This window comes from Ricinus communis, chromosome 3 (assembly GCF_019578655.1).
Source record: "Ricinus communis isolate WT05 ecotype wild-type chromosome 3, ASM1957865v1, whole genome shotgun sequence".
Taxonomy (NCBI): Eukaryota; Viridiplantae; Streptophyta; class Magnoliopsida; order Malpighiales; family Euphorbiaceae; genus Ricinus; species Ricinus communis.
In genome coordinates this window covers 32,593,721-32,614,049 of record NC_063258.1, presented here as the reverse complement: position 1 = coordinate 32,614,049, position 20,329 = coordinate 32,593,721, and the positions used below count along the sequence as shown (strand labels likewise).

The window sequence follows — 20,329 nt, the reverse complement described above, 5'->3', positions numbered from 1 at the left end:
TAATAATTACTAGGTTTTCTTACATCTTTATTCAAAATGACAGAATATACAATTTTTTGAACTCAAAAGATCTTACAATTAAAAAAAAAATGTACAAAAAATACATTGGTATAATTATTTTCTAGAATCTTTTAATCTTTTGTCCTAATAAGATAAGAAACAATTTTAATTAAATTTTCTTAGACAACAATATTAGACAACAAGATTAAATTACTCTAAAATAAAAAATGTATTTTTTATTTTTATTTATCAATTAGATATTTTAACTAGATTAGCTAATACCAAAAATCAATGCAAGACAAAATAAGTAATGGAATCAAAACTCTAAAATATAGATATTCGATTTTCAAATAAGAAAGACAAAAGTAGTAAGATGTTCAAATTCCTTGGGGAAATGTAATCTTCTCCATATTAAATTAGCTTTCATTTGCATACAATCTCTTTATTAGTTTGTGTGTTCCATTGATAATAGCAACGTAGGAACCTTGAAATGCATAAACTACTAAAACTTAAATTGGATAGCATCTTCAGCCTCTCTCGTCTCATGCCTATCAAGGAAAAGGAAAAAATTACAGGACTCCCGAACAATCTTGAGCTTCCACTTCCATTATTTATTAAGGTACTAATTGACTAGGAGGACCTTATTAAATCTTAAAAAAAAAAAAAAAAAAAAAAAAGAATTGGAAGCAAAAGTCCAATGATACCTGCTACTGCTAGGTACCAATGGATTGTCTTTCATGAAACTTGCAAGATGGCCTGTGTGACTATCTTTTCTCCTTTCTTGTCACCTTGAAATTAACATCATGTTCAGACACAAGCAGGGAGGCGCAGAAGAGTGGTACTGGTGACTAGATCCATTGTCACCTGTCCCTACTTGCCTGGAGCCAACCCGATACAACCACGTGTCAACTTGTGCTGAGAATGATCACAAAATATCCTTTCTTTACAATCTCCTATGGTAAGCCCTAACTAAACATTTCAAATGTACAAATACCAATGAGTTGTAAGTAAAGTTAATTCTGTTCAACTAATGCATTCCCTTCTGAGTTCAGAACTAAGTAATACTTGATGAGCTTTACCGTATAGGATCAGAGCCTCTCTTTGTAGTTCCAAAGTCAGAATCCTGCCAAATCACAGCTTGTAAATAAAAACATCAATCCGGGTTTCTTTTGGTAATAAAGCGTTTTTCTTTGTCTAGCTGGTCAATTATGGTATTAAGAAGCAACCAAAAAAACATTTTCCTCCTACATTGGAACCCACCTCCTTTTAATGTTGATTTACATTCTGAAAAAATTGGAAGATTCGTGCGGAATGAATCTTTAAAAATGTGCCGGAGGTGATTTTTCTTGGTTGTTTTGGTTCTCAAGTAACCAATATTTTTGAGTTTTAACAACAACCCAGATCACAGAACACGGATTTGTGAAGTGGGATGATGTTGTTGCCTTCAAAATTTGGAAACTTTTAGTAATTTTTGGGGAATTAAAGTGATTTCAACGTGCATATTTAAGGAAAGATTGATTTTTTGTGTACTGGGTAGCTGTTATTTCTTGTTAATTTGTCTTAGATTGCTAGTTATGGTGGAAGATGAGAAGCTTGAAGCTTCTGGTGATGAGGTTATGGAGAAAGACGAATCCAGAGGAGGAGGTTTCGTTAACTTTCTTTGTACTCCATTTTATTGGTTCAAAATGCTTGCCAATGAGACACATTGGAGTTTAGTTTTTGGTGTTTTGGCTGTATATGGAATAAGCCAAGGATTAGGTGGAGCTTTTAGTCGTGTTGGCACAGATTATTACATGAAAGATGTTCAAAAGGTGCAGCCTTCTGAATCGCAGATTTATCAAGGAATCATCTCAATTCCCTGGCTTGTTAAGCCTATCTGGGGCCTGCTCACTGATGTTCTTCCTGTCTTGGGATACCGTAGGAGGCCTTATTTCATTTTTGCGGGTAAATTATGCACTTTATCTTATTAATGATCTGGATGATTCTGCTACATTGTTCACCCCTTCTTAGTTAGTATGCTATATATGATCTGAGTTTGTGAAATTGCAGATTCCCTTCTATGACCTAGTAAATAATGTCATATTTTTAATTCACAAAACAATATGAGTGTTCATATCTAATGAAACAATTTCTTTTCCTCCTTGCTAATTTCAGGATTGGTTGGCGTGGTCTCCATGCTTTTGTTGTCATTGCATGAGAATCTGCATCTTGTATTCGCTCTATTGTCATTGACAGCTGGAAGTGCTGGTGTAGCAATAGCAGACGTGACTATAGATGCCTGTGTGGCACAGAATAGTAATACTCATCCTTCTCTTGCACCCGACATGCAAAGCTTGTGTACTTTAAGTTCATCGGTTGGAGCTCTTTTGGGGTATTCTATCAGTGGTATTTTTATCCACTTCATTGGCTCTAAGGTTGGCTCATGTTTGATTCTATTGTCCATAACCCATTTCCATTATTCATTTATATCTTCTGATATGCTAGAAAATGTTCCTCCTACTTCCCTGATAGGGTGTGTTTGGTTTGCTGACAATCCCAGCTGGACTTGTCCTTTTAGTTGGGATTATGCTTGATGAGCCTATCATGCTCAATTTTAACTACAGACAGGTACTCCTCGTCACATTTTTGCTTACTCTTCATTTCCGCTACATCTATACTGTAAGTTCTTAACTTATCCTTGGTAACTCAGGTGAACCAGAAGTTTGTTGATGCTGGTAAAGCTATGTGGACAACATTGAAATTTCCTGATGTGTGGAGATCATGTTTATATATGTACTTATCCTTTGCATTGAGTGTGAATATCCATGAAGGGATGTTCTACTGGTACACGGATGCGACAGGGGGTCCATCCTTCTCCCAGGTACATGATTCTGCACTTTGTCTCTACAGTTATCTGGAGAAATGAGCAGTATATCAAAGTACCTAAACCACCTGGAACTTTATATTGGAAGGTCCCGAGCAGAAGCTGCTGATGGATGAACACTGCTTGATCATAAACATGTATTTTGTGTAATGAAGGTACAACTAATCATATATGAATGCCTTGTGCAGGAGATGGTCGGTTTCATATTTTCAGTTGGTTCGGTAGGATCTCTCTTAGCGGCAATAATATACCAAAATGTACTGAAGGATTACCCTTTTCGAGATGTGCTTTTCTGGAGTCAATTGTTGTTGGGGTTGTCTGGAATGTTAGATTTGATAGTGGTGCTGCGGCTAAACTTGAGAATTGGTATACCAGATTATGTCTTGATTGTGATCGATGAGTGCGTCTTCCGGATGGTTCTAAATCTCAAGTGGATGCCTCTACTTGTACTCAGTTCCAAGCTTTGTCCCCCTGGTATAGAAGGCACTTTCTTCGCTTTGCTCATGTCAATTGATAATCTTGGACTTCTCTCATCTTCATGGGGAGGAGGCCTGCTGCTCCATTTATTGGATGTGACTCGAACAAAGTTTGATAATCTTTGGCTGGCAATTATACTCCGAAGCATATTGAGAGTGAGTCCACTCTGTCTGATATTTTTGGTTGCAAGAGGTGATCCCAATGCCTCCTTACTTCCAAGCGAAATCTTAGGTACAGATGATAGAAATGAAGCTCCAGAAGATGAGAATATTGAACTGGTATCGCTTGTACGCAGTGTTGATAGTAAATAGCTTCAACACTGTTGACATTATATTCCTCGCGATCACCATTGGTGATATTGATATACAGCTTGAACAGGATCGTTGAACAGTAAATTCGTTCAAAGTGGTGCTGATATGAAGAGCACTGCCAAAGTCTGTTGATACTTACCAGCAAGGATTGCACCATGTATGATGGTTGTGCGCTCCATTCCATCTTACTGTTCTCTAGATCATCCTTGGCATGATACAACTGCGTTCGGCAAAAGTGTTGGAAAATGAAAAGAAGATACAATCAGATCAATGGTTTTCTATTCTTTCAATACAGAACATGTGATTTTAAGTGGTCAGGATTTTAAGAGGTCATGGAACTTTTGTTAGGGAACGATATTTTTTATACTCAGAAGAAAGAGACACAAAGTATGCAATATTGTAATGAAAAAACAGCAGGGAGGCAAATCCCTCAGTTTCAGGGGATATAAAACTACAATTCTTTTTGCAGCTTTTCTCTAATTTTATGCCATAAACTCATAAATTTGTTATTGAGGCTTCTGCTTGGATCTTATATAGACTAGTTGTATTCAGGACAGACTGATCGACCAAGAGCAAACTCTTATCTCTGAAATATAACATTGATAAATCACAGATGCTGACCCTGAATAAAACCTCTCAAGTGACTACAAACTTCAGACACTAATTTGATACTCTTCTACACTTTACTGGGAGTTGACGATGGCTGCTCAGTTTGTAGTTCTTAGTAAAAAGGGAAAGGGTTAAGGATTTACGTGGTGTGAGATATCACATTGTTGAGGGCCAAGGGCATGAAAGAAATCAAGTTAATTTTTCAATCCGAAATACTACAGGACATCTACCAGAAAATATTTCTACTGACATGCTCATTCGATCTTGAAGTTGATATTTTTAACATTTTAGTTAAAATTAATAGACAAATAGGCAATACCATATCAAACAATCACAAAAACTTAAACATTCAAATTTTACATATGAATGTAATGTAATTATGAGGTAATGCGTAGCTTTGAGCTTTCTTTGCTCCACAGTTGAACAGAAGGGATTGTTTGTTGCTCAGACTCAGATCTCGTGACCTTTTTTTGATCTTAGCTGAGGATTGGGATTGGTGAATGAGGTATCTTGTCTGGGGACGAGTGAGTTGGGCTTCATAAAACGGAGCCCTAGAAAAAGAAAAAAAGAAAAAAAAGAACGAAGGCATTTTGCCTCTGTAACCAAACAGGAAGTGCGGCTTGGTCCCTTATTCCGGATTAGGGTTATACTCTTCACCTGTCACCCCTCTCTCTGTTTCTTTAGGCGCCAAAATATTTGCAAAGCAAAATCCGCCTAACTGTCAATGATAGGTAAAATCCTTCTGTAACTCTCTTTCTAGAACTTCAAGGGAATGCTTTCCTGAATTCCATGCTTAATTTTCATATTGAGATTTTGTCTCTAATGCGGGGTTTTGTAGTACTATAACAATCAGATAAGAAAAAATCTCTAATTCTGCAAATTCTTTGAATTCCATGTGCTATATATTTGGAATCAACCTCAGTCTTGTGATTGTGAAGCGAAGATTTGAATTTTTATTCGAGTTCTGCTCTTTTAAATAGCAGCACAAAGAGTTAAAGGCTTTGATTTAGTAATATTCTGGTTCTTGCTCTTGGCTTATTTTTGAGAGATTATAATCATAAAAAATGAATGCAGTTTTCATGTGATGACGATGCCTGTAACTATCATTTGATAAAGAGATTTACAGTGACCAGATGTTTGTGCCTTCTCTATTTGTAGTGTTTGGAATAAATATGCTGTTTAAATCAATTCTTATATTTAGACAGCTAATAGTTGCTAGAACTCAGTTCTAAGAAATGAAATTATGCTACAAGTGACATGATTTTGCAAGGATTCAGTTGAATTGAATTCTTTCACATGATTTATACCAAAAAAGGTAATTAAGTTATAGTATTGTACATTCACTATTAGCTGCTTTACTTCTTTTTCTTGTTTTGCTTCTTGTCTTGTGTGTGGACATTAAACTGAGGAAATTTTTATATATGCTATAGTGGTAGTGTTTCCTTATTCTGCTTGCATTTTGTTATGGAAGGAATAAGCAGCCAAATGCCAACTAGCAGTGATCGCTCGAGGACATATTGGACACCAACAATGGAGCGCTTTTTTGTTGACCTTATGTTAGAGCATATGCATAGGGGGAACAGGATTGGACATACCTTCAACAAGCAGGCTTGGATGGATATGCTTGCAATGTTCAATGCCAAATTTGGATCTCAGTATGACAAAGATGTCTTAAAAAGTCGTTATACAAATCTATGGAAACAATTTAATGATGTAAAGACTCTTCTTGGTCAGAGTGGTTTTACTTGGGACGAAACTCGAGAAATGGTGGTAGCTGATGATTATGTATGGAATGCCTACTTAAAGGTGTATTTCTTTTCTACTCAATCATGTCAAAAGAAGTCTCCATGCCATAATTCCAAAATGACACTAGACTCATGCAGGTCCACCCAGATGCAAGATCATACAGGAGTAAATCGGTGTTGAATTTTAATGACTTATGCTTCATATATGGATACACCAGTGCAGATGGAAGATACAGCAGATCAAGCCATGATTTAGACTTTGATGATGAAATCCAAGCAGCAAAAAACGGTGCACATTGTTGTTTTGTGTTGTTAATGAGCTTTGATGCAGATTGGTTATTGTTATTGAAAGTATCTTTTAAATATCGAATATAATATAGGCTGCTTCAATATTCTTTTCTGTTGTTCTCTACTTGTATATGATGACAGAATTCAAAAATGTTGGTGGCTCTTTTTCTTTTTCTTTTTTTAATTTAAAGAACACTTCTCCAAAATAGCTTTATACCCGAATCTTAAAGTGTGAAGTGATCCCAACATCCCTTAAACATCCATATTGCATTAGTAGCTATTCTGCTGTCATACAATAGAATGAATACCTTTTACAAATGATTTCAGCTTTTACGGTTCATGTTCTTGCAGACAAGCAAGTATGAGACTGAGCCTAAGATTTTGAAGTTGTTATTCAGCAGTTGTTAATTATGGCTTGAATTCCAGATATGACTTGGTTAATGAATCAAACGGACTACACCAAAAATTAGAGATGCAAAATTTCACTTATCTGTTCGCTTCATTTATAGGTGATCCCACGGTAAGTTTTGCCCCAACAAATAATGAACGTCCAAGGACGGAGTGGACTGCTGCTATGGACCAGTATTTCCTTGAGCTTTTGCTGGACCACATAGTAAAAGGAAATAAAGCTGATAATGCATTTAACAAACAAGCTTGGACAGAGATGCTTGCCTCCTTCAATGCAAGGTTTGGTCCTCAACATGGCAAAAGAGTTTTAAGACATAGGTATAAAAAATTGTCAAAGTATTGCAGCGATATGAAGTATCTTCTTAAACAAAATGGATTTTCCTGGGATGAAATGGAACAAATGATTGTAGCTGATAATGATGTTTGGGATGCTTATATCAAGGTACAAGATCTACAGAATCTAATCTTCTTATGTTTCTTTCCATTTCTTCAATCTTTTACATCACCCGCTTTTGCTGTAGGCACATCCACATGCGAGGGCATATAGAATGAAAACCTTGCCAAATTACAATGACTTGGTCCTTGTTTTTGGGGATTCCACCGAAGATGGAGAAGATACTAGTATGCATCAGGAAAAAGATTATGAAGTTGATATTTATGGAACGAAAACTGGTGAGATTTGGCTATCTCCTATTGAGTTAGAGTTCTTTCTTTCCAAGTACTTGCACAAAGTTGTTCAGCAGTAAAGATAGAAACAAGGATTGTGGATTGCCATCAATTGGGAATTAATCCAATCAATAGTTTATGCCTCCTTACTGCTCTGTGTTGTCAGAGGAGTCAGTTTCCTTGTTCCATATGGGAAGTTAGCCACCTAGTTAAGAATTTCTTGAGTCCATCAACATGGACAATTTTTCTCATTACTATCTGTAGATTAAACATGATTATGAACTTAAAAAACTGGTAGGAGAATTTCTTTCACATAGGTCAATCATGTATTTATTGTTTTGATTCATGTTTGAAACCCAGAGAGCTTTTGATGAATGAAAATGTCCCTTACACATAGACTTTTGTGCCTGTAGGAGAAGGAAATGCGAGCCAAACTCTTTCCAATAATGATCGTACACGAACATATTGGACCCCACCGATGGATCGTTATCTTATTGATTTGTTATTGGAGCAGGTGCATAGAGGAAATAAACTTGGGCAGACATTCATAAGTCAAGCTTGGACTGACATGGTTGCATCATTTAATGTCAAATTTCAATCTCACCATGATAAAGATGTTCTGAAAAACCGGTACAAACATTTGAGGAGGATGTACAGTGATATTAAAAATCTTCTTGAAAATAGTGGGTTTTCATGGGACAGTACACGAGAAATGATAACGGCTGAAGATCATGTTTGGGATGCTTATACCAAAGTAATTTGCTTTCCTTCTCTCTTGTTTGATAAAGCATTTCTAGTAAATATTTCACTGCTCATATATTACGGATGCAGGCACACCCTGACGCTCGATCATACAGAGTCAAAACTGTGCCAGGCTATCAGAAATTGTGCGCCATATTTGGACAAGAAAATTCTGATGGAAGATATAGCCGTTTGTCTAAAATTGTGGACCCTGATGGCGAAACACCTGTGTTAGTGATTGGTATCTCCTGATATTTTTCATCATTTGATTGCATATTTATAGTAGATGAACAGAAATTATCATTTGGAGCATGACTAAGTTGCATATGTTAGAATTAAATTCTCTTGCCTCTTAAATTCAATTGGTATGGACCTCATAGAAACCTGCAGAGATGGAATTTTCCATGGTAAAGGAACTACTGTAAATTGTATCATGATTGCTGGGAAAACCATTAATGTCACATGCTCCGACAGAATGATGCTATAGATTTATGATATTTGAGATTCCTTTTGTTATGCTCTTTCCTTCCTGAAACACCTAGCTTGACTTTCATTTTCTTCACTTTATTTAATTTGTAGATGAGTCCAGTATGGATCCTTCGACAATAGATTGGCAACCACCAATGAGTCGATACCTTATCGACCTTATGCTAGAGCAGGTGCATGGAGGGAATAAGATTGATTACACATTCAATGAGCAAGCATGGACTCTCATAGTCGAATCATTTAATGAAAAATTTGGAGTTTTATTTAGCAGATATATTTTAGAAAATCGGTACATAACTCTGATGAAAGAATGTGACGACATTAACGGTCTTCTCAGTCATAGTGGTTTTGCATGGGATGTAACTCAACAAATAGTAACTGCTGATGATGCTGTCTGGGAAGCTTACATTCAGGTGCATTCATGACTTTTATAATCGTATTTATTTGACATTTATCAAACTATCCTCCAGTTCCAAGCTAGACAGTTCCACTGTAGGGTTGGGGTGACATCTGTATGTTGTATGTACACAAGCATTTCATTCATCCACTTGCACTTGCATGTGATGCTTTCTTCAACAAAATGGCTACCATTTCATTCTCTTCATTGGGACCTTTTATTGCCTGCAACTATGAGCTTACTATTCATGTTAGTCATGTCAGTTACAAGATCTGTCCTAATTAAATCTTGCAGGGACAGCCACATGCCATCGCATACAGAAATAAAGTCTTAGAAAATTATATTGACCTATGCCAAATACAAAGAAATGAAGTGTCATATATTGGGGATCAGGGTCTACAGGTGCAAACTGAGAATGATATCCAAGAAGTAGGGGTGGATGTACTACTTGGAGATGTAAACATTCCAGGTGAGGATATTCTATCATCTGATCAACAGAAGAAGCGATCTACTACAACAACAGGCAATGAGCATTCTAGCAAGATGCAGAAAATCAGCAAGGAGATGCAAAGAACTTTTTCAGGGATGGCGGATGCAGTTAAAACATCATTAAGTAAGAAAGAAAGCAAGAACAATGGAACAATTGAAAATGCGATCGATGCACTTCAAGCTCTACCAGGCATTGATGATGAACTTTTGCTGGATGCTTGTGATCTTCTGGAAGACGACAAGAAGGCAAAGACATTTTTGGCACTGGATGCCAAGCTGCGACAGAAGTGGTTACTAAGAAAACTTCGTACATAAGCTTGTTTTTTTTTTTTCACTCTTTAGAATCTTTTAAGGTTTATTACCAAAGTGTTGAATTTTTATAACTATTCTCACAAGTTAAAGAAAATGTATATCTTGATTACATCTTATTTAAGTTGGTGTTAGAAAGGAAGAAGCCATTGATGATTGAAAGCAATGATATGGCAACCGCCTGCAAGTTTTGTAGCAGGTCACCGGCTTATCCTGTAGATAGAAAGCTCTACTTGTTTATAGTGAAACAATCTTTTCTGCCTCCTTTTTTGTCTTTGTAATTTAACACTAGCATATCTAATGTCACATTAAATTATCTAGTTCCTTAAATCGAGGCCTAATGACCAATAAACTCAAAATCTTTTCAACTTCTATAATAAATTATGACCAAATATTTTAATTTTGTTAAGTTTCCTAATTTGAAGATTCATTTCAGTTAGATTTATTTCAGGATTAGTTCGTATCTCGCTGTCACTTGGGATATAGTTTATTAAATTTTAATGAGTTCCAGGTGACATGGAAAATATGAAAAAACTAATATAAAAACCCGACTATTCAAAAAGAAAAAGCCTTAAAATTCCTCATTCCTCTTTCCTTTCTCATTCTCAATTGAGAACCCTAAACTCCTAAAATTGAGAAAGGAAATGGAGGCGACTTCATAAAATTTAGGGACGATTGAATTCGAGATTGTCAATTTTGACTATAGCAAATACAGATTAGTGATTCAATTTCACGAAATTGGATATTGGTTGCAACAAAAAGTTAAAATTAGAGTAGGATTGTCAACTAAAAGACTTGTCAAAATTGAAAAAGATTTAGGTTTTCTTTGTGGGTCATTAGCCCTTAAATCAAAGATAATCGAACAAACCTAGCATAAGAAGCTTTCGCATCTAAGTAGAAAGTATACAACTCAAACTCAATTTTAATCTACACCGAGACCCACTGATTCTATGGAAAACACAAAACTAAACGAAGAATGTCTCTTGATTGTGAGAAATGAAGTTTGCTAAACCGCCAAATTTGACAACTTACCAGTCGCATCCTGAAACACTTATGGTTTACAGCTTACAGCCATCTAAGAGCACAAGAAGAGAAACCAATTAGAAGCAAAAAAATTATACATGTGATGGCAACATGAGAACACCTAATTTGCTGAAGCAATACATTGAATAGTTGAGCATTAAAACATGACCGAGCGTTTAAAAATTTTAGAGAGATCAAAATACATCTAACTACAACATTGTTGAGCAAGAAGCATTTCCTTCCATGGGTTTCCACCAGGAAGGTAGAAATCTTGTATTTTCAGTGGCAGACAGTTATAAGCCAGTTAATCTCTTCTTCTTAACATCTTGAATATGCAGACCAACCTTTCCAAAACAAAAATCCACCCATTGCAATTTTGCTAAGCATCAACCCTGTCTGCCCAAGAAATTCAATATCGTTGGGTGCCATGAACTGATCAACTTACTTAACTCTTCTCCTTCTATCCCTATCTCTATCTTTTTCTCTGCCTCTGTCTCTGTCGTGATCATCTCGCTCTCTACTCCCACTCTTCTCGTGATGATCTCTCTCCCACCTTTCATTTTCCAAATCATGAGCCCTGTGCCTTTCCCTGTCCCTATCTGAATCATTTTCCCTTTCCCTTTCCCTGTCCCTGGTTGATGTTTTCCGCTGTGGGCTCCGACTGCTACTCTCGCTGCGGTGTCGCTTTCTTGACGATTCGCGGCTGTCATCCCTTCGATCCCTCCTTTCTGAAGATGCTCTCTCTGCAGTTCCATAATGACGGAGATGAATTAACACAAAACAACATAAAATGACCGAGCCCGAGTAAATGTCACTACATGATACATTCTACCAGAACCAGAAGAGATTAGAAGCAAAATGGTACAAAAATGAAGAGCAAAATATGCAGCAATTCATGTCCAAGAATGAATTATTAATAAAGGTCGAAGTTTCCATAGAATTGATGAGACCAAGTTAAGGGAGCACAGATTACCAACATGGCAAGCTCGGCACATCTTACAAATAGATAAGACATTAACTTTAATTTTGAAGTGAATAATATTTAACCAAGTTCAGCACATAAGAGAAGGACAAATCAGCATCCTCAAAATTATCATACTTATTGCCTCAATGAAGCCTAGTGCAACACGCTAATGTAACCTTTTCAGAATTTTGAAGTCCATGAAACTATCGCCTTCCTTGCATGCATTGATAATCTAATAATTCTAAAACTTCACAAATTCAATTGTTTAACCATATAATAGCTCTTGCACTAACTGAAAAATTAAATAAGAAATCATGCCAATAAGAAAATAAACAGGAAGATAATACTGAAATACAATATATGAAGAGTGACATGTAAAATTCCGTAGGATTGCAAAAAATCACATACTACTGTTCCCAGGGGTATCTTGAGAAGAGTCCAATAAGCCATAATCAGATTGTAGCCGTTTTCGATGGCTTGCAACTTTCCTCTCAATTTCCTCTGCACTTTTCATTCCGCGCTCCTCAAGGGATTCACGATATTCTATCAAAGCAACCTCCAAACGTCTCAACTTTTGTCTGCAACGTCATAAGCAAAGTTGAGAGAAATATAAAAATGGATGTTAGGTTGTGGTATGGACTGTTAAAATGAGCCATAACAAAGAAAGAATGCCGGGTCTGGAAAAGTTGGAGCGGCCAAATAAGTGATGCTTTAAAAGATAAGAAAGAGAAAAGCAACAAAGTCACTCTACTTCTAATACAGACAAAACAAATCTGGGCCTTGTAAGTGAAGGGGAAAAACCCAGAAGAATACATACCAGCAACATAACGTAATCACATTTTAGTAAAAAGGAAAAACCAAGACATGCAATCAGACTTGCAGTACAATACCTCTGTTCTTCGTTCATGCCGCTGTCAGGTTGCACAGAAATGCTACCATCGGTAGCAAACTCCATTTCATCATCAGCCTTACCTAGGCCATCACCAGCATTCTCACTTCCAGAGGAGGAGTAGCTCAACCCCAAACCTCTAGAACTTCTCTTTTGCTCATCATCACTGTCGTCGTCATCTCGAGCCCATTTAGAGGCTGGCAAAACAGGGTCATTTTTCTCTTTCTTTGTGAAGGCTTTTAGTTCCGCTTGAGGAATGGGGAAGGTCGCTAAAGATGCAGATGCTCTGCTTTGAGACTGCACGTCATCCTCCCCATAAACATTCCATTCTGACACTGGCTCCAATTCAACATTTGTTTCCCTGCGGCCACTTGAAAATTTACTAGAACTCAAATGGCTCTGAGAAACTTTCAAGTTATCATCTAATTCATAGCCCCTCTGTTTTTCTGCCTCTTCCAAACTAAGCAATCGTGCAACCATCATTTCTCTACCACCAACAAGAGACAACCCATTATGTCTGCATCGTCTTTCCAGCTCAGCAAGGGGCAGACTCAATAGCTCCTTCATAGCTGCTCCTTTGCCCATTGCCAATGCAGCATCTTGGCTGGTCTTTCCGCCATCACCTGTGTCTTCTGAAGTAACCTTTTTCTCTATTGCTGGTGCATCTCCACATATGGAATGAAAAGGAATAACACCAGAGGTACTAGATCGAAGAAAAGTAGCCCGTAATCCATTCACATACGCATCAGAAAACAGAAACCAGTCCGACCAAACTTGCAACACTTTCATAACTCGTTCCTGTTGGTACCCATTAAGTGTGAACTAGAGTGAAAAACAAAAGAGAACTGATCATTAAAAACAAAATAATAATTAGAACTTACAGCTTACCTTGAGGGCCTCAGCAGTGATCCTTCCAGTTATACTACGATACAAGTCATTAAAACTCTCCATAATGTCAGGCAGCGTGGCTTCAAATTTTGTACGGTATGCAGAAGCATTTTTTACAGGAGCACTGCTATTATGAAGAATATCAGAGACAAGCATGATCCTTGCCACTTTAGTCGGAATTGGAGTTTCTTTAAGAGTCAGAGACTCCGTTAGAACTTCAACTATCTGCAATGCAAATGAAACATATGTGAAACAAACGCGACAGTAAAGAAATCTTCTTTCTTTTTATTATTTTAATTCTTTTGCTTCCTCATAGACGAAAAGTTGCTTCTGTGGCACAGCAAATTATGCATCTTCAATCTGTATGTCAGTAGATAGAGGCCTAGTCGACAGCATCGACTGGCATCAATTGCAACAAGTGTCACGCCTTGCAATCAATCAAGCAGAGTATTGAAAAAAGAAAGAAAATTTCTATGCTTGTATGAAGTAGCACCTCTCCTGCAGCATCAGCATTATCCAAAGCAAAACCCATAGCATCCTTTATCTGACTTCTTTCTAATGTTAATGCACGCAGCATATCCTCAAACTCATCCCTCTGTGGATCAGTCAGGGTTCGTTCTGGGTCAACACGCTGCAAAAATTCAAATCAGTAAGAAAAGTATGCATTATGGATGTCTATCATCACTGCCACCAATCATAATGGTATAAATACCCTGCTTTTTCCTGCAGCATATGTGTTACCAGACTCCTTTTCATGCTCTGGGCTCTTTGCTGTGGGTAGAGATGGTGGAATCCATCTGCAGAGAAGAGAAAAATAGACTTAGTAACATATCATCATTATTCCCCTTCCAAAATATTCTTTGAACAAAAACCATGGAAACATAGTATACCTTCCACTACCAGTTATCATGATAAAAGGTTCTGTTCGCCATCTTTGAAGAGTATCACCCTGCATTCGCACAAAAACGCAACACTCTCAATTCCCAAACTAACAGGCAAAAATAATATATTTTCAATTAGAGATGAGAAAACTAATAGTGTTAGCATAAAACAACTACCAAAGCAGATTAAAAAGTTACATTCAATCATACTTGTTGGGAGCAAAAATTTTGCTACTTTTAAGAACGAAAATTTGTTATTATAGTAAATTCAGAGTCATCATCCAGGCATGTAAGAGGATGGACCTGAGCAAAAGAATAGAGCCTCCAAACATAGTATGTATGTTCCTTCGATCCAAGCTCGAACAGAAAGTTGAAAAGAGAATTCCCACGGCCTCTTTCCATGATAGCTTGTTCAAAAGCGCATCCTCCATCCAAAACATACAGAGCCATTGTATCAATTACATGGCGGAGATGATCATCATCAGGTGGAACAACCATTATATCAGGAACATTTGGTGTTAGAACCTAGATAGGACATCAAGTCATCAACAAAATTAGGAACAAGAAAAACAAACATACATGATGGATGGAAAAGGAGCACAATAAAATCTGATTAGAATTGAATTCTGTCACTAAGAATATCAATGGTTGGAGGTATGAGAGAAAAAAAATTTAGATCTGGTTAGAATGGATTCATTCAGGTAGAACATGAATGAAAACACCAATAAGATGTTATAGTGCCCTATGTTAAGTATCAACTTCAACATTTGATTTTTAGAGAATAAAATGAATTAAACGATATCACAGTACAGCAATATAATGAAAATAAACAATAATAGCTGCCTATGTTCTGATCAGATTGGCATACCACAAAATGGGTATCCGCTCTCGGAAAATTTCATGTAGCAGGCGAGGTTGAAAGTTCCCCATTTACAACATTTTATTGTGTTTCATTTCATTATCGAGGCATAGAGTTGCAAATAATAAATATATTCTAGATAAAGCAAGCAGGATAAATTTGCTGAACATACCAGTTCAGAATTGTGATTTGGGACTGATGTGACTGGGGGGCCTGATGGGCCAGAGAGAATTACAGTGGCACCCTATCAAAGAGATGATAAATCATCTTAGAATCACAGCAAATAGAGACAGAAAACAATCTGAACTGCCAATTTATATTAAGCATTATTAATGTGGAAACATTACCAAATCCATTTTTCAAGAGAAGATTGATCTTATGACCTCATAATTATATATACATAAAGAGAAACAATTCATTCAAGATGCCCATAGGCCAATGATATATAAACCTCAGGAATTTACAGGTTAGGAGACAGACCTCTTTACTCCTGATGGCCATATGTCCCGGTGGCGGAGCAGGTAGAGCTTGTGATGGAAGAGCCACAGATTTACCCCACCCTATCTTCAACTCATATTCATAAACAACAACTCCTGTAGCATCAAGTATTTATCTTAATAACTTTGAGATATTGACTATATTTTAATGCCATCTAGCTAAATCATCTGTAACTTATACAAGGGTCCGTAAAATGTATAGACCTTCTAGTACTTAGTAATCTGTGAAAGTAAGACAGTCATGCCCATGGTAAAAAAATGTTTCTCTTTTATTTAATTAAATGACAATCAGATAACCCCTTTCTTGCATCGGCCAAAGGAATAATAAGTCCCACAAAAAACTGCATTTTTTACATATCTTTCTGATTTTAAGAGAAAGCAAGTAAATAATAAATCAATACAAAAAAAAATATCGTCCTTTCTCTATGACCACACTCTCCCTTCTCTGTCTGTCTTTCCCAAAAGAGCAAATAACTCTTTATCTTCTTTTTCCCATCCATCCTCAACACATTTTTTCCTTCCCTCTTCCTCTTTTTTTTTTTTTTTTTGTTTATTTAGGTCATGTAGACAACATCATCTCTGAAATAATAGGTTTGCATTGACCTTAGAACTCATACCCACAAATGACATAGCTATCTATGGGGAAAGTGCCCAAGCCCAGACAAAGACCTCAACAATGTAATTAAAAAATTAGTAACTAACTAATAAACCTTGCATTTCATCTTTAGCAGCCTGTCCATCAGCTCTATTCATAAATGCAACAAATCCACAATTTCTCTGCCTCCTTCGCTCTTCTTCTGTTCTAGGCCACATTATTTTCACACTAGCAATAGGCCCAAATCTACCAAAAGTCCGTAGAAGAAAATTTTCATCAACCTAGAATTGAAAAACAAAAATTAGCATTTTCTTAAATGCATAAATGATGAAGCATTAGTGTCTAATGACACAAGAAGCATCAAAGTAAAAACAATCACACCTGAGGAGATAGATTTCCAACATAAAGATTTGTAGTTTGTGGATCGCCATCATCAAATGATCCCTTTCCACTCGGATCAAAATCGTCAGGCAGTTCATCAAATCGACTAGATGGCTGGAACAGAAGCAGCTATGCTTTAAAGAGATGGTTAAAAAGAATAGTATAAAGCAAGATAACAGTAGGAAGCATGTCACATGTATCAAAATGCTAGGAATTGGTTTGGGAGGCGAGGGGATTTGGTGATTGGGCATATTTACAGCAGAAATTTCAACAGTACGCCCGTCACGCCAACGTTCACGTTCCAGATTACGCTTTTCCCTCATCTCATGTTCATGCTTCAGCTCCTCCATGAAGTGATCTATGTTCCGTGTCTTGCTTTTCTCCTTTTCCTTTGGCCTTTCCTCCTCCTTCTGTAAAATATGAAGTGTTCAGAACTATACAAGCAATGAAAGAATAAAAACTATAGATGGTAATAGCAAAAGATGCCATAATTTTCATCAAAATACGAACCTTCTTCTCAGATTCCTTTCCCTTGATTGCCATCGGAGGTGGCAAAAAAGATGGAACATACCTGCAGAAGCAATGTTTTTCCTTTGAAAGTTGCAGAAGTAATGTTAAAGATAAACATCTAAGTCATTTATGGTAGACATGTGACTTGGTGTTACATCGAACAGTTCACAACATCTTTTCGTTATGTGTTAACTTCATGCATGTTCTATTACCACATTTTCTAAAGAGCATGTCGACCCTATTAAAGTATAGTATTCGAGTCTAGCACTGGTACCATTTCAGTATATAATGATAAACAATATCTGTTACAAACTTACAATATTTTATATACAAATTATACAAAGAATAGAAAAGGCCATTCTGCGTCTCATTTACATATCACAACAATAATTTATAAGAACCGTTCTGCAAAAATATGTCACAAATTATAGCAATTCAAAGGCACACGCACACAAAAAGAAAAACCAACAGATGAAAACTAATGATTCCAAATTTAAGGAACAAGAATTAACATATTCTACAACTACAAGCATCCCATGACAGTACTTCGAACATTAGCTTAACAATTCTAAGTAAAATCAAGCAAGTTAAAGTTGAAATCATTTGTCAAACTTATGCATTTTGTAGGCAATGGAAAGGGAGATAATCATATAGCAAATATTTTTCTTAATCTCAAATATAAACCACATAGCACCCATCTGTCCATTTTCTACCATCACCAAATGAAAATTTCAAAGCAATTCTGGAAGCTAGAAACTATTTCATCCAGCAATCCACATTTTGCAATGTGAACCAGAAAATGCTATCTATACAGACGCAGACCAGGCACTTCAAAAAGGAGAAGTATTTCAGAATTTGATTATCAAAAGACAACGAAAGCAACATTATTAATATTCTTCCTCACTTTAATGCCAATAGTGAAGTAGTGTAAATCAATGACCTCAATATGGCAACAAAAAAAGCTCACTTCGATGATGACAAATTCGAAACTAACAAATCATGACCTTCTCGTGATCAAACGATATAATTGCATTAAAAGTCAGTTCATATACGTAGCATGTAGACCTCATATACTATTACGAGAGAGAGAGAGAGAGAGAGAGAGAGAGAGTTGACAACCTCCAAATGATAAATAGATCTTCCAGGTTCTCATAAAATGAAACTAAGAATTGGAAAACTCAAATATCTATTCAACCATTTTTCAGTTCATTTTGGATATAGAACAAGTTACCACCAAAATGCCTACAAGTATTAGAAAATTTAAAAAAAAAAAAAAAGACTAAACTCATCTCCTTATGTTGTTAATCTACTAGCCTAAGAAACATAAACTACAGGTACTGATATCAACACCATATAATAGTGTTTAACTCTGATGACTTGTGAAAGAGCAATGTAACATGGTTAATCAATCAATCAATCAAGAGCAATTTATTTACCTACTCCCCTTTTTTGGAACAGATACCCCATCTTTGGACTTTTCACCTGCCATTTGCGAATGAATAGAAAAGGTCCATACTTTTATTAATGTTTCCCAATAATAATATAAAACTGCTAATTAATTTATCCGCAGCATGAAACTAGTAAGAAAGAAACATAATTCGAAAAATGAAATTGTAAATCTAAAAAATAAATTGGAAACAGAAAGTTAAAACTCCCAGACTAACCTTCAGAATCAGTCTTTAATTTGTCATTGGGATTGATAGTTCCACCTCGAACAAAAGTTTTAGACCCTGGAGCATTGTCCCCTTGAAATGACTCTACAAACTCGGCGTACAAACGAGCTGTTTCATCATCCTCTCTCTTCAAATCAATGAGAAGAAAAAGTTTAAAGACAAATATACAACTGAAGCAACTCCAATGGGGAAACTTTTATCAAGAAAATTAAAAAGAATAGATAAAGATACCTTCTTTTTTGCTTCTTCCTCTTCTCTATGCTTCTGGAAAGGTGTTTTTTTGCGAGTAATTGAGAAAGAACTCATCTTTGCATGAATTTCTTAACAAACCAAAAAATCAAAAATTAAAAAAAAAAATCAAAATTCATCTAAGCATCAGAAAGAAAATTAGGATTTGACAATCTAAGTAGGTTAGTAATAATCGATTGCGATTAATACAGTGAACGCAGTAAACCAATTAATTTGATTGCAAGGGCTAAAATCAATGTAGGGAAGGTTACGTTTCGAGCTATTGAAGCAAAGCTATGAAACTTAATAAGCTAAATTTTTCGAATTGTATGTTAAAACGAGAGAGAGAAAGAACGAACCGAGTTGAGAGAGTTGAATCAGTGAAGCTGCTGTCCTATTACGCTTTTATCGAACTCGCATACGGTGTGAAATTTTGGGAGTATGGTCGCGATGTGAGAGAGAGAGAGAGAAGGGGTAAATGCGATAATATTTGTAATTACATGTTTGATAATCGATTATTATTTTTGTAATATATAATAACATAAGAAAGTCTATTCCTCCGATAATTTTCTTATTAATACCAGAAAATATTTAAGATTTGATCTTACATTTTAATCATTATTGTTACAATATTAGTAAATCCAATTGAGGCACCTCATAAATTGTCCAATTAAGATTAATCTAAATTTATAGAAAAATTAATAATAATACTAAATTATCACCCTTACTTAGACCCATTTAAGAACTTGGGTAGAACTTAGTTGGAATTAAATTTTTTTAAAATTATAGTTCAATTTATTTAAACAAGTCAGACGAACCAAAATTTATAAAGGGGACCTCTAAAAATGATCTAAAATTCAAGTTATTTATAATCTAGACTCTCACGAAGTTTAAGTAAAAAGTAGAAGTCCAGACTCAAAAAATATCAATAAACTTACACAGGCCAAACCCATGAAAAGGTCCACACCTACTAAAGAAAAGAAAAGAAAAAAAAAATGTTCTTCTTTTTTACCTTGCTAATATTGATAATAGTTTATTAGTTTTAGCTCATTGACCTCATCAACTGTTAAAAGAAATAGTTTCTTTTTTCACTTCAGTAATTTGAGTTTCTTTTTCTTTTTTTTTTTCTTTTTTTTTTTTTTCTAATGACGG

The 20,329-nt window shown here is 35.9% G+C and overlaps 3 protein-coding genes across 6 annotated transcripts; 2 read left to right on the top strand and 1 right to left on the bottom strand.

Moving 5' to 3' along the window:
* Positions 1–383: 383 nt before the first annotated feature.
* On the top strand, positions 384–4,115 carry LOC8274168 (probable folate-biopterin transporter 2). The gene is made up of 5 exons (XM_002515364.4): positions 384–1,944; positions 2,155–2,414; positions 2,512–2,607; positions 2,690–2,860; positions 3,052–4,115. The coding sequence occupies exons 1-5, from the start codon at positions 1,575–1,577 to the stop codon at positions 3,649–3,651; spliced, it is 1,497 nt and encodes a 498-aa protein (XP_002515410.2). The 5' UTR covers positions 384–1,574; the 3' UTR covers positions 3,652–4,115.
* Positions 4,116–4,334: 219 nt separating this feature from the next.
* On the top strand, positions 4,335–9,908 carry LOC8274169. 4 transcript variants are annotated; one of them, XM_048371636.1, is made up of 9 exons: positions 4,335–4,991; positions 5,732–6,066; positions 6,144–6,294; positions 6,803–7,143; positions 7,223–7,373; positions 7,781–8,121; positions 8,199–8,349; positions 8,688–9,007; positions 9,385–9,908. In XM_048371636.1, the coding sequence occupies exons 1-9, from the start codon at positions 4,985–4,987 to the stop codon at positions 9,793–9,795; spliced, it is 2,208 nt and encodes a 735-aa protein (XP_048227593.1). In that variant the 5' UTR covers positions 4,335–4,984; the 3' UTR covers positions 9,796–9,908. The 4 variants fall into 4 exon arrangements, with proteins under 4 accessions (XP_048227593.1, XP_048227592.1, XP_015572549.2 ...); XM_048371635.1 differs by having other exon boundaries at positions 4,397–4,991; positions 5,742–6,066; positions 9,286–9,908; XM_015717063.3 differs by having other exon boundaries at positions 4,400–4,991; positions 9,286–9,908.
* Positions 9,909–10,865: 957 nt separating this feature from the next.
* On the bottom strand, positions 10,866–19,692 carry LOC8274170 (protein RRC1). The gene is made up of 18 exons (XM_002515366.4): positions 19,537–19,692; positions 19,181–19,269; positions 18,941–19,076; positions 18,713–18,758; positions 17,277–17,337; positions 17,024–17,176; positions 16,767–16,880; positions 16,501–16,666; positions 15,774–15,886; positions 15,466–15,537; positions 14,738–14,959; positions 14,444–14,502; positions 14,266–14,350; positions 14,047–14,184; positions 13,554–13,778; positions 12,667–13,463; positions 12,185–12,354; positions 10,866–11,555 (listed from the first exon to the last, which is right to left on the bottom strand). The coding sequence occupies exons 2-18, from the start codon at positions 19,253–19,255 to the stop codon at positions 11,254–11,256; spliced, it is 2,934 nt and encodes a 977-aa protein (XP_002515412.2). The 5' UTR covers positions 19,256–19,269; positions 19,537–19,692; the 3' UTR covers positions 10,866–11,253.
* Positions 19,693–20,329: the final 637 nt, after the last annotated feature.